We start from the raw sequence: 14,779 nt of genomic DNA, 5'->3' as shown, positions 1-14,779 counted from the left end.
TTAAAGATATTGTTCGATGTTCCGAACATTCTTTTGCATTTGATTTTTTGGCAGTGTAACAAATGTAGACAGCAGCCACTCTTGAGGTATAATACCAGTATTATACTGTGTTAAATAAGTGCAATAATATACCTATTGATTCATCATTCAAGAGCTTTAGTTATTCCGTAGAAACCTCATCGGGTCCATTTGCCTTTCCAGTTTTGGAATTACATCACTTAGCACACTGCAATGACAGTATGTGTATGAGAGTCTCTTCTTCCATTTCGAACTTTCTGCACCATGGTTTATTCACATTACCTAATTTGTATATGTGGTCTCCTGACACCATTTCAGTGACCGATTTTATCTCTCGTTTATTGATGTTCATCGAACTGTTCGAGAGTTTTCTATCAATATTCTTTTTTTTTTTTTTTTTTTTTTTTTATTTTTATCAGCATCAACCACTTTGGGTTATTAGCTGTACTGTCATTGATACATGGTTACTTAAATCTAATAGCATTTTGATTAGGTATTACATAAGTTCACATTTAGGTAACAATATCATAATTTACAAATTAAGAATGGGGTTTATAAAATGTTAACAGTGGTTATAGTTTGTTTAAAACATTAATGTCTTTCAAATAATTAAACAAATGCGTAAGCTTACAGTGTGATCCTAAGGCTGCTTTTATATTGAGAGGTATGGAGTGTTTTTGTCTTTCATTAAGATATTTAGGACACTGTATTAATATATGTGTTACATTGATGTCGCAATTACACAGGTCACAAATAGGGCGATTTGACTTGGAGATTAGGTAGCTGTGAGTAAGTCTGCTATGCCCTATGCGTAAACGATTTAGCTTCACAAACAGCTGGCGATTTAGGTCTATCTCACACCAAGGTTCAATTGAGGGCTTTATTGTGTGTAGAGATGATTGTGAAAGATTCCATTCGTTTTCCCATTTGTTTAACACTTTTTCTTTAAGGAATGGTTTGTAATCGGAAACAGGCACTAAGTTCACTAACACTGAAGACGCACTGTGTATTGCTTCTCTGGCATGGAAATCTGCTTTTTCGTTTCCTTGAAGTCCAATGTGTGATGGAACCCATATAAAGCTTACTTGCTGCATCGTGTTCTTCAGTAAATGTAATTGTTCTTTTATTAAAATACTTATAGGATTACTTGTATATAACTGTTCTATCGTATGTAATGCACTGAGAGAGTCGGTAATTATGACAGATTTTGGAATTTTTTGAGTACGAATGTGAATGAGGGCTTGCAGAATTGAATATAGTTCTCCAGAGTAAATACTGCAAGTGGAAGATAATTTAAATTGTAATATAGTGTTTGAATCTACAACTGCCGATCCCACACCATCAGCCGTCTTAGATGAATCTGTATAAATATAACAATGACCTGGGAAAGAAGCAAGTATGTTGAGAAAAGATTGATTAATTGTTGCATGGGGGGTATCAAGCTTATTGTATTTAGAAAGAGTTAGATCACATATTGCAGGAGGAAAGGTCCAGGGCGGAGGAGTAACTGTATTTGTCTGATTAAAAAATTTTGGGAATTGAATATTATTGAGAGAGAGATATTTTCTGATTCTCTCGTAAAAGGGGGGGTTAGTTCTTTTTTTATTTACATAAGTTTCTTTGAAACGTTCTGCAATAGTGTGGTGGAAAGTGGGATGCGATTCTATTGCATATATGGATGATGCGTAGACTAATGACAAGTACATTCTTCGGAAATTTAAAGGTGGTTCTCCGGTTAAACATTGTAAACTATTAATGGGGCTAGTACAGAATGCTCCTGTGGCTATTCTTAATGCTGTATTTTGTATGACTTCTAGTTGAGCAAGAAGTGTCTTCTTTGCAGATGAGTATACAATTGATCCATAATCGAGTTTGGATCGTACTAGAGATTTGTAAATAAGAATCAAACTTTTACAATCTGAACCCCAATTACGATTGCACAGTGTACGCATTAAATTGAGACCAGATTGACAGGATTGTTTAATGTGCATAATGTGGTACTTCCAAGATAGTTTTTTATCAAAGATCATTCCTAGAAATTTTAAGTGTTCCACATAAGTTAAGTTGTTTCCATATAACTGAAGATCTGGAGTTGTAGACTGCCGTTTTTTTGAAAATAAAATACATTTAGTTTTGGTTGTAGAGAATTGCAATCCTACAGCTTTCGACCAGTTTTCAAGGTGATTTAATGCACATTGTAAATTTTTCTGTATAGAAAGAATATTTTTTCCTCTTGAATATATGACTAAATCGTCAGCGTATAATCTCGCTTTAACAAGTTGTGGAAAGTTTTCTAAGATTTTGTTTATTGCTACTAAGAATAGTGTTGAACTAATAACAGATCCTTGAGGTGTTCCATTTGTTTGGTCTTTAGTGATGGATAGTGTACCATTTATCTTAACCTTAAATTGTCTCTTACTAAGAAAATTTTGAATGAAATATAGCATGTTACCTTTGACGCCCCACTGACTTAGTGTGTTAAGAATATCGTATCTCCAAGCCATGTCAAACGCTTTTGTTATATCGAAAAAAACCGCAAGACATTCCTGTCCAATTGCAAACGATTCATTTATCTCGGATTCTAGGTCAATTAAATTATCTATAGTGGATCTGTTCCTGCGAAAGCCGCTTTGTTCATTGATTATTAATTTATTATTTTCCAAAAACCACCTTAGTCTATTATTCACCATTTTTTCCAAGATTTTACACATTGTGTTGGTAAGCGAAATTGGCCTATAGGATTCTGGATCAGTTCGTGGTTTATTTGGTTTTAGTAATGGAACTATTATCGCCTGCGTCCATTTTGTGGGAAACTCATTATTAGTCCAAATTCTGTTGTATAGGTTAAGAAGATATTGTTTTCCATTATCTGGTAGATTTTGTAAGAAACTAACAGGAATATCGTCTGGTCCTGGCGCCGATTTTTTGCTGGTACTTAAAGAGTGATTAAGCTCTTCCATGGTAAATGCTATATTAAGAGGATTATCTTCAATGCAATTAAAATCTATTAATTTATTTTCCGAAATCATCTTGGTATTGATAAACTCTTTAGAAAAGTTGTTATTGCTGGAGTTCATTTCAAATTGTTTTGCTAATAAATCTGCTATTTCGTTATTAGATGTTACTATCTGTTTGTTATTGCATAGGAATGGAATCTTTTTATAGGTATTACTTCCAGATATTTTTCTAACTTTTTCCCATACGGTGCTTATAGGCATAGTGGAATTAATAGAGGACATAAATTCTTGCCAAGATTTTTTTCTGTTCTTTTTAGTTATATATCTAGCTTGAGCCCGTAACTTCTTATATTCTATAGTATTTTCAAGTGTTTTGTGACGTTTCAATTTGTTAAAGGATTTTTTATATTTCTTTATTATATCAGTACACTCTGCGTTCCACCATGGTAATGAATTTCTTTTATGTAGAGTTTGTGTTTTACCTATATGATTTTCACCGGCAAGATGGATTAATGATATAAACGAATTCAAAAGTTCATCTATATGATGATTTTCGGTGACTTCTTTTAAGCTATGGCAGTTCTGTTGAATATACTTTTTGAATAAATACCAATCGGCATTCTTTAGATTCCATTTTGGAATTGGGGTTGTATTAGTATCTTCATAATTACTGTTAAAAGAGACTTTAATAGGATAATGATCACTTCCAAATAAAAACGGAATTACATCCCATGAAAATTTTGCTGACAGTACAGGATCACATAATGACAGGTCGATAGCTGATGAAGTACCTGTATGAATATTATATCTTGTTGATTGTCCATCATTCAGTACGTTTAGGTTTTTTGAGGTAATTATGTTTTCTAGAATTTTGCCCTTGGAATTTATTCCAAGAGATCCCCATATTGGATTATGGCTGTTAAAATCACCAACGATTATTCTGGGAGTGGGAATCTGATCTAATACATCTGAAATATCTGCTTCTGTGATAGGTAAGTCAGGTGGAATATAAATATTACAGATATTCATTTTTTGTGGAAAGGACACTGATACTCCTACTACTTCTAAATTACTATTGATTACTAATGCTTCTGATTCATATTTTTTGTTAACATACGTAACAACTCCTCCACTAGCGATATTTGCGTTGTCTCGGTTTTTATGGAAACAAGAATAATTCTTCATGTCATAACTGTGATATCCTTTAAAGTTTGTTTCTTGTAAACATATTATTGATGGTGAGATTATTGAACATAAATGTTTAAGCATTTCTAAACGGGGATAAAACCCGTTAACATTCCATTGTAGTATCGGTTCGAAGATTTTAGTTTATTTCTGGAGCTGAATTTGTCGAACAATCACTATCTTGATAAGCAGGATCGTCTAGCATTTTTTCGATTTTGTTTATTAATTTAGTGCATTTGGTTTTCATGCTTTTTTCTGTAAAATATGGCTTAATTGTTGTTAACATGTAAATAAAGTTGGGTATATCCGTTGTGTATGTTTGTAATAAACTAATGGGATCAGTCGAGCTAGTATAATTTTCAAAAAAGTCAAGTGTTTGTTCATATGTTAAGTTAAAATTATTTGACGTATCGTGAAATACTGTTTTTGTTGGCATCATTATTTCCTGAATTGATCTGGTAGACTCAGTTTGCTTTTTTTGTTTCTTTTTGGTTTGTGTTGGTACTTTAAATTCTTTATTTAATTCTTCAGTGGGAGATGGAGTAGTATTAATTTCCGAAATTGTTCTCTTATTGGTCGTTGACTGATCCTTAGATATACAATTAGTTTCCATAATTAATACGGGGGGCATTAAATTAGTATATGTTTGTTGGTTAAGTGAAGGTTCGGCATTAGAATTACTGACTGGATGATTTGGTTCCATTTCTAGGGGTGATGGAATAGACTTGGGGGATTCTTGTGGTTGTTGTTGTATTGGTTGTTGTTGTATTGGTTGTTGTTGTTGTATTGGTTGTTGTTGTATTGGTTGTTGTTGTATTGGTTGTTGTTGTATTGGTTGTTGCGGTTGGTGTTGGATATGAGAGGAATCGTTTTGTTGATTATGATTTGAACAATTTGCTGCAACGTGACCTGTGTTCTTACAGATAAAACATGAAGGTTTATCTAAACTTAAATATATGCGATACGAAGTTTGATCATATGTCATTAAGAAAGAAGAGGGAAGGTCTATATCTGCAAGTGGTTGAATATAAGTTTGTCTTCTAAAACTGAGGACGTGTTGAAATTCTGGAAGTTGACTACCGATTCTAAGGAAGGTTAAAGGTGACATTAATTTAAGACCGAATTTGGTTAACTCATTCTCTATTAGAATATGTGGAATAGAAGGGCAAACACCCGATAGTAACAGTCTTTCGTTTGGAGTTATCAATTTTCGTGCTTTTAGATTTTCGCCTTTAATTGTTATTTCTGCTGGACCGGACATAAATTTTTCCACCAGGGATTCGCTGGAGAGATAAATACATATTCTGTTATTTGATAGCCTTGATGAAAATAAAATATTCCGTGGATGAACAACTTCACCAAGTGCTATTAAGTACTCTTCTATTTTAGTATCAGGTAGCGAATTAAATAAAATTGCTTGCAGCTTTGAAGGAAATTGAATTGAAGAAGCATTGTTAAGCACATTTGAATATGAGGTTTTGTTTTGAGGTTGTTGATGATCTTCAGTCATGATTGTTGACAAATTAGTTAGGTCGGATCTGGTATCATTTGGTATACTCATTAGTAATTATGAACCAGTTTCAGAACCAGAACTAGTTCCGAGAACTGGCCTTTCGGCCGTCACTTAACCTTACAAACGGTATGCTTTGTAATGTTTTGAATAAATAAATAATAAAAACTCACTGGTTTATTCCGTAAGGTAACTGCACTATATACTATTACTTTTTGCTTATTTTCAAGTTTATTTGGATATAAACTACTTGAAAAAAGATGATTTTTTGGGACTGAAATGTAAACACAGTTTGTGTTACCTATCAATATTCTTGATTATTTTTTTTGTCTGGATTTCAACTTGAGTGGCTCTTCATTTCTTTTGATGGTTCCTTATCAGCCCTTTCTGTACCCTGGCTTTTCGTAGCATCTTTAGTGATTCCACAGAAAGGTTCTGATTCTGGGCCTTCAAAAGTTTTTCTCGAGCCTTGCATCCCTTCATGACCCGCCACCTATATTAAAGACACTTTATTGTATAATAAAATTAACATGAAGTAAAACTCCCTAGTGTAGTTAGTATATTTAATAAAAATTCTAAAAATTTTTAAAAATCCAAACGGATTACGTTCAAAACGTTTTCGGACTTATCAGTCCATCATCAGTGAACTCTCTGTCCTTGCTAAACACTTTATTGTCTTTTGCCAGGTTGTTGAAGAGATCTTTGGAGTTTCTCACCAGTTTTGATTTCGTGAGTGGGTTGTTTACAGCTAGAATAGCCGATTGGCTATCTGTGTAAATGTTGATTCTCTTAGGTTTCGGGTCTTCATCAATGATTTCTTCAATGCAGGCCACCAAAGCTAAAACTTGTAGTTACATGTTTGCCCAAAAACGATCCAGTACCATGGGCAGTTTTAGATCCATCAGTGAACCATATTAAGCCCCTATTAATATTTGGGACTTTTGTTGTGTAGATGGTATAATTGTGTTAATATTTTCAATGAAGATTAGTTCTGGTGTCATCATATCCGAGTTAACTATGAAGATGGATTCCTTAAGTATAGTCACAGTAGTGTTTGTGTGGCTATTCAATACATAATTCGGCCTCCAAGTATTGTTTGCTTTGACAAACGATCACATAAGGGTGACAGTACCCCCTTGAGGATCCTTAATTGCCCTCAGATTTATGGCATCTTCATACGTGTCTGTGTGTCATCCACTTGTATGTTATGTTGTAATTATAACTTTTTAACGCATGACAGTAAATCGACATTATATCAACAAAAATGTTAGATAATAGACTTCTTCTTCTGATATTAGGCCTCAGGCCTTTACTTGTTCCAACTTAGAGCTGTAGTCGTATTTGTCATATTGACTATACTTTAAAGGACCCATATTTTAAAGGATCTTCCTTGTGGTTTGGTGCTTGCTCTTAAATCCCTTGTTTCATGAACTGGTCTCACACTATCCATTTGAATAACACGTTAGCTCTATTCCCATCTTCTTCATCGTAAAAAAACATTGTGGCTAGTTTTAGAAGCACATAATACTTGAGCAATAAAGAATACACTTCGTTATTGTACACTGTAATTAGTTGACACGTCTATATTATAAGTATCTCAGCTTTTTTCCGTAGAACGTGATAATGATGACTTGATAAGCGTGATATTGTCCAAATGCTTGTTGTTCTCTTATTTTTTCTAACTTGTATTTATACAGATCTTCTTTACTCGTTTTGTAACTCTATTATGATCTTGATTACTTTGAGAAATCTTCCAAGATGCTCCGCGAGCAAAATGGACAAGATCTAAATAAATATTTATGTCCCATCTATTACCTTTTCTTTTAGTACAAGCAATAACTCTTTAAAAAGATTATAGTTTAAGCAATAATTGCTAATAATTTGCAAGCATTAGTCAACCCGTTGTTGTTTATCAACATTGTCACCTAGTTTCACTTGATTAAATTCACGATATATGGCAATTGTTGATATTATGTTCGATGTGTAATATACCTCCTATATATTCAAGTTAAAATTATACACCAAATAATTGCCTCTAACAACTACAATCATATATGGCGTGTAGTGTTGTAAGTAATTGAACAACTTGGTAAATATTTGCTATCAGGATATTGGTTTTTCTTTTTTAACCGAAGTCATTGAAAGAATAGACAGTGGGGAATGGTCGAATAACCGAGGACGCAAAAAATCTTGGTAGTTGAAAATAACACCCAAAGGAGATATTTAGGTGATCAGCATAAAACATTACATTAGGTAATCAACATAAAAAATAACATATCCAAAACTGCTAAGATGCTTATGATATATACGTAATAACTAATTACAATGTATGATAATGAAAGAGTATTCTTTATGGGTCAGATGGTACCCTGGGCCTAATACATGTGATATATTGTGCATCCATGTTTAATTTATTAATTATAGTCAATGTTTCCATGACTGATTGAGTTTAAAGGGTTTTTACCCTAATATTTTCATTTTGGTGGTTAGGATGTAAGCATCTTGTCAGCACTGATGATGATCTGTAATCAGATCGAAAACTAGTTCTGCTTTTGTGATGTACCTAGCCCTTTTTAGGAAATTTTAATAAATATTCCTTTTATAAAAGAATTTATTTATTTTTTGTAATATATGGTACACAGTCAGCTACAGGAAAACCTTTTTCCTTGTGTATTTGTATTCTTTATTTCTCAAGTAATATTTTCTCCTAAAACTAGCCACAGGGTTGTTTTGGATCGATTGTAATGTGTCCAAAATCCGATACGTTAAATTTTGTCAACTTTTTGTTTATTTTATTAAATTTTATAAAAACTCTCTGAAAAAAGTCCTCAAGAAATAATTTTTGACCTTGCTAATTACCAAATTATATCTGTTTTGACTAATTTGCCGTTGAATTTTTTTTGCAAATATTGAGGAACTGCCCCAAACAGTAATCAGAAATTCAATTTATGATTTTCATGAGACTGAAGGTTGTCGTGTATCATTGAAGCTTTTGCTGAAATGGAGTAGAGTGGTTATATGGTTATCATACACGAAGGTGAGAAAATATGAGTTTAAGTGCATTTGAGTGCATTTTTATTCAGTATCTAAACCTTTTAGATACTGTTTAGATACTTCTTTATTAACACTGTAAAGTAAAGAGAATTGATTTATTTTGGCCACATTATGCGTAATAATAAATACCGACTTTGATTCTACAATTACTGATTCTACAAGGCACCGTTGGGACCAGAGAGGCTCTGAACGCTGACGTATATCCTGACTGGACCAATATTAAAAAATGGACTTGACTAACTTCAACTGATCTGTTTCAAGGTGCTGTAAATAGAATGCTCAATGAAGTCACCAACATCACAAGAAGATAGGCACCTTTAGAAGAAGGTCTAAACTTTATTACCGTATTGTGTAATGAGCTCAAACAGAGAAGTGTGTCAGAAAATGCAATCATCATTTTGCTTTGGCATTATAATTGTATTAAACACTTGTATGATTAAGATCGCTCTGACAGAGATCATTCTCTTTTTGAATGTATGAGGGGACTGTGCTGTCAACCATTAAGAACTACTCTATAATTTGGTGATTATTGTCACCAATATTTACTAATATTTGTATTGAAATATTTCACACTCAAGTTTATGATTTTTTTTATTAGTATGAAAATGATGCGAGACAAAATAACTTCTGAGAAAAAATCTGAACAAATTACAAAAAGAATCTTTTTATTAATGTTTCGACTTTAGTTCTATTATCAAGGTAACAACCGCTTCCCATTTGGAGGTCAAAATCTTAATAAACGTTTTTATTATATATTTTATGAGCTATATTTTCCAAAAGACACTTAAATCTTTTGTTTATTTGATACCATTTCCAAAAATAAGACCATTGTAAACCATAAATCTTAAAACAATGTAACATTAAATATTACGTTTAATAATTATGAAAAATTTCTATTTCAGATAAATATGGTGCAATATTTTTTACTTCTTCTGGCAACTGCATGCCTAACATCAGCATATCCCAAAGAAAATCCGACAGAAATCAATAATCAACAATATCAACAACGGCCTGTATTCGTTCTTCTGGATCAAACTCTTCAAGATCAACTGTACGCACAACAAATACAAAATGAAGTAAGGGTTAAAGCACCACTACAAGAAATTCAACAACCTCGAATACAGGAACTACAACAACCGCGCATTCAAGAGCAACCTCAGTTAGAACAGCAGCAAATTTATGCACCAGGAGGCTTTCAATATGGTGACCCGCAGCTTCAATATCCTGGTTATAATCAACAAGCATTTCCAAGGCAAGTAATTTTTCATCTATATATTTAATTTCTGGAAAGTATAACAAAGAGTGGAGCCAATATGCTCCCATTTGAGATTAACCAGCCTAATGAGTCATGTTCTTAAATATATTAAAAATTATTCATCATCATCATAATTGGCTCTACCTACAACCCATGGTGGGTCTTGGCCTGTTCCAGAATCAACTTCCATTCCTTCCTATCCTTTGCCTTGGTTTTCCAATTTTGTACTCTTAATACTCGTAAGTCGTTTTCCACCTGGTCCTTAAATCGTGATCTGGGCCTGCCTCTTCTCCTGAGTTCATCCGGTCTTCGGCTATAAATGTGTTTCGACGCCTCCATCTCAATCATTCTATCTAAATGGCCTAGCTACCGCAGCCGGTTTATTTTAGATAGAGCTAACAATACATACTAAGCTCACTATAAAGGCTGTAAAGCTCAAAATTATAACGCTATAATCCTTTATGCACGCCTTTATAGATATATCCGAGGATTTTATGTTCAAAACAGCATAACCGTTCTTCGTCACTTTTTGTTATCGTCCACGTTTCTGACGGGTAACTGAAGACGGGCTTGATTAGAGTTTTGTAAATCAATATTTTTGTTCTGAAAAAGTTATGCGATAAAATAACCGTTGTCCTACCCAAAACGGACACCAGTGACTGGCACTAGAAATTGGCGATTGATGGAGTCGATTTATCTTTGGAAGATAAATAGGCGTACCAATTTTCGTTTTTCTAAATAGAAGCGTTCTGAAGCTATTTAAAAAAACTAACTTCAAGGCGCCATCTTCAAAGAGCTCTAGCTCCCTTAGGAAGCATTTCCGGACTAGGTGATTTGGATTAAATTGTCTTAAAACTATCTGAGGAATATCCGGTCTTCGTTTGGCCAGGAGAGTTTCTGGACACCCTGTACCTATATGTTTGGTAACACACCAAACTTATTGACCTTCTCACTAGAGAAGGTTTAGACGAACGAGATATCAATTTTATTGAAAATCTATTTTGGAAACCAGCAGCCTTAGTCAAAATAGGCGAAAACCAGTCCAATAGTTTCCCCTTAATAACAGAAGTGCTCCAGGGTGTGTTCTGTCACCTCTTCCCTTTAACACTTATTTTAAAGCAGTTTTTCAAAGCCCGCTGGAAAACATCAAAGAAAGCATTAAAGTTAACAGAATGGTGATCAACAATATAAGATATGCCGATGATACCTAGTGGAGACGTCAAAAAGGTTTCAACCATTCCTAGATGCAGCTGCAGAAAAGGTTGCACAAAATTTTGGTGGATTTACTTACTTCTCTTATTTTTTACCTATCTTCTAATTAGTTAACTTATTCATTCTAGATATTTTGATAAATATGTTTTACTATGCATGTGAGACATGTTACAGAATGTGGACATGAAGATGACTGCTTCTAATTTCACGGACGGCTCGCCTTACGAATGTTTTGGTTCCAGATAAAATTAATCCCAATCAATGTCTCTCTAGTACAGTTTACTATAGAATCGTAAAGTTCTTTGGTCATATCCATCGAAGCGATCGAAAAATGGGGCGGTTGGTGATAAAAGGAAGGCCTCAAAGTCAGTTAAAAATTACAAAAAAGCTTCTCAATAACGATGCCTCAGACGCCAATCGGTGTAAGTCAATAAGTGTTTAAAATGAGATACTTACTAAGATGTTTCTGACAATAGTTGCAGAAATATAAGTAGTTATTAAAAACAAATAAACTGTCTTTATTTATGATAATATGGGTAACATATTCATAAATACAAACAAGAAAATAATAATATCACTATATATAATAATAAGTGTTATATCTCATAAGTCGTTTTTAGGGAGAATGTGACTTACACCGTTTGACTTCTGAGGCATCCATATAACAGATGACAAGTGGAGGTATATCATAAATCAAACTATTTGAGCTGCTGCAGCTCAATGATGACTTTACAACACATATGTTAAGATACATCAAAAGAAGTTAAATGAGAATCGTAAAAAGAAAAAGGAATTTAAAGATACTGATAGATAGATCAAGATGAAATGAAATCAGAAACACGTGCTGGACATATATAAATGAATGGGTGGAATTTACAAAGGAATAATTTAATGGTCACATTGGCAAAATTTCAGAAAATCGAATTATTAGAATAGCCCGTGGTAGTTATCTATCCGAAGAAGCACGGCGCGACCTAAAAGCAGGGACTCAGAGACTATAAGAAACAGAAAAATGTTATACATCATAATTAAAATAATGACCTGTCTTGAAAATACTGCATTTTTCGATAAAATTTGCTGCAATAATTGCAATAATTTCTTAAACCAGTTATTCTCAGTACATAAGTTATTCGTCGAGAGTCTACACGCATTTATTGTCTATGCAAATGGAGTAAATTGGTCAATGACAAGAGTCGTCAGTAGATGTACATACTATGTGATTAAATTGTTAATGAAATTTTTAACGAATTATAACTTAGATGGATATAATTTTCACCTTTAAAATTTTTTAAAATAATTTATTAGTACGTCAGTAAAAGAAATCGTTTATAATTATATTGTTATACCATATATCCATGTTTTAAATAAATTAACTGTAATCATCTACCATATTGAGCAGATCCATGGACCACAACATATGCCGTGCTCAAAAACTTGAAGCTTTCCAAAAAATGGGTTTACAAGAGAAGATTGTGCATTAGTTGAATAGACAGAATATGTAATGAAACTGTTAATTAGAATGAAATAAGTTAATAAAACTACATACCTATGATTTAGTTAAAAGCCGAAGATGTAGTTATTACAATCCCGAAAAAACCAAATGCCCCAGCTGTGTGATAGCTACCGACTTGTATAGCTACTAGCTTGATCAATCACATCACTAAAGTGTTCAACAAGATCATCCAAATATGATAAATGTAAGTCATATGTGCTTTGTGTATTTTAAAAATAAAATATTTTAATAATAAAGCATTGTGATGAGATTGTAGCAAACCTACACTGGGGTCAAACAGCAAAGCAAAAATAGGTAATAAACTTATATTACTGAAGATCAAAAGGGGTGTCACTCGGGGTGTACCTTATAATCATTCTTTTCAATGTTTAATCCGAGGAAATATTTTAACAATGCATGAAAAGTATAACAGGGGGCCATAAAAATAAACGCGGAGTTAACGAACAACATAAGATATGCCGATATCTTAAGGAAAAAGTTCAGACAACTCTTCAATAGTGCAAAATATACAGGTAGCTGGGACTCCTACTACAGCGGCTTCTCATAGCTAGCCTTGTGCTAGCAAGCAAAAAAGTTATTCTCAAAACATTTTTCATGTATATCTTAACATTATATATTTGGTCTATAGTTGACCTTTTTAGTGTGAAACTTCATTGATATTTATCTATTATTTTCTCTACACACGGATACAAGGGTGAAAAAAAAACAGAAAATTTATTGTGATTTTTAATTTCAAATATCTCATTCAAAAGAAACTTTTTGTTTGTTTTAAGGGACTTTCGGTCCTCGGTAATAATGTAATCTTCATCCTGCGTTTCAATTTTCCAAAAATATTTATTAGTTTTCTCAGGATTCGAAAAAAAAATATTAAAAAGCATTAGTTCGAAATTTTGCGCCTACGCTCTTAACCGCTGTATTTTTTTTTAATTTCCGCTCCATTTTTTAAGCCTCAAACTATTTTGTTTCGATATAAACGTCTACTAGCATCATCTGTTTGTAACATTAAGATTTACATTTAGCTAATTTGGTTACGTAAGAAAAACTCAAATCTTTAATATTCTGTATCATATGTTCTAAATGGTTTTAATGATTTATTCTAGTTTCCCAATGACCAAGAAAGTTTGAAATTTTGTTTTTATTTATTGATATAAAAATTTCTCACGTGTAACAGATGCTTTTTTGTATATTAAGATAAATACATTTCCTAATACTTATTTGATAAACCTAAGTTTCTCTTAATAAAAAAAATTAAAGAATTTCGGTGATTGTCTCTAATATGTATGAAGATATTCTGATTTTTAGCTATTAAGTTTCTCTTTGATTTGAAATCTTATCTGACCATTAAGCAACAGTAATTTGTAATTATTTCTTCTAAAACTATAGACAAATCTTTTCTTTAACCTTTGTGAGATTTGTGAGACTCTTTTTTGTAGTTACTAAGAAGGTTGGTAGCGTGTTGCAATGGTGCATTTTCAACAGTCCCTATCCATCTTTGGCGTCTAACTGTATCGATGTTCTTCTTCTTCACGTGCCATCTCCGCGACGGATGTTGACAATCATCATGGCTATTCTGATCTTAGATGCTGCTGCTCTAAACAGTTCGGTTGATGTGCATCCGTCGCATTCCCTCAAGTTACGCAACCACGAAATTCGTCTCCTTCCTACACTTTTCTTGCCCTGGATTTTCCCCTGTATAATCAACTGAAGTATGTTGTATCTCTCATTACGCATAACATGCCCCAGGTACTGCAGCTTTCGTGTCTTGATGGTTTCCAATATTTCCAGTCTTTTGTTGACTCTTCTCATGACTTCGTTGTTTGTTATATGCTCGGTCCATGATATCTTCAGGATTTTTCTATACACCTACAGTTCAAATGCTTCCAACTTTTTAGTAGTCGATGCGTTAAGAGTCCACGCTTCTATCTCGTAAAGCAGAGTCGAAAAAATGTAACACCTTGCCAGCCTAACTCTCAAGTTTAATTTCAGTTCTCTTGCACAAAGTACCTTTCTCATTTTATTGAAGTTTGTTCTTGCTTTCTCTGTTTGAACTTTGATTTCTTTGGAGTAATCGTTTG

The 14,779-nt window shown here is 33.2% G+C and overlaps 1 protein-coding gene across 1 annotated transcript in view; it reads left to right on the top strand.

Moving 5' to 3' along the window:
- The window catches only part of LOC114326462 (uncharacterized), a 92,159-nt gene that overhangs the window by 19,847 nt on the left and 57,533 nt on the right, over positions 1-14,779 (top strand). Inside the window, exon 2 of the mRNA XM_028274843.2 lies at positions 9,627-9,976. Coding sequence (XP_028130644.2) covers positions 9,633-9,976 — 344 coding nt within the window. The 5' untranslated portion in view covers positions 9,627-9,632. The remainder of the gene's footprint in view (positions 1-9,626; positions 9,977-14,779) is intronic.

Source organism: Diabrotica virgifera, chromosome 7 (assembly GCF_917563875.1).
Source record: "Diabrotica virgifera virgifera chromosome 7, PGI_DIABVI_V3a".
NCBI lineage: Eukaryota > Metazoa > Arthropoda > Insecta > Coleoptera > Chrysomelidae > Diabrotica > Diabrotica virgifera.
This window is presented reverse-complemented; position numbering and strand designations above follow the sequence as displayed.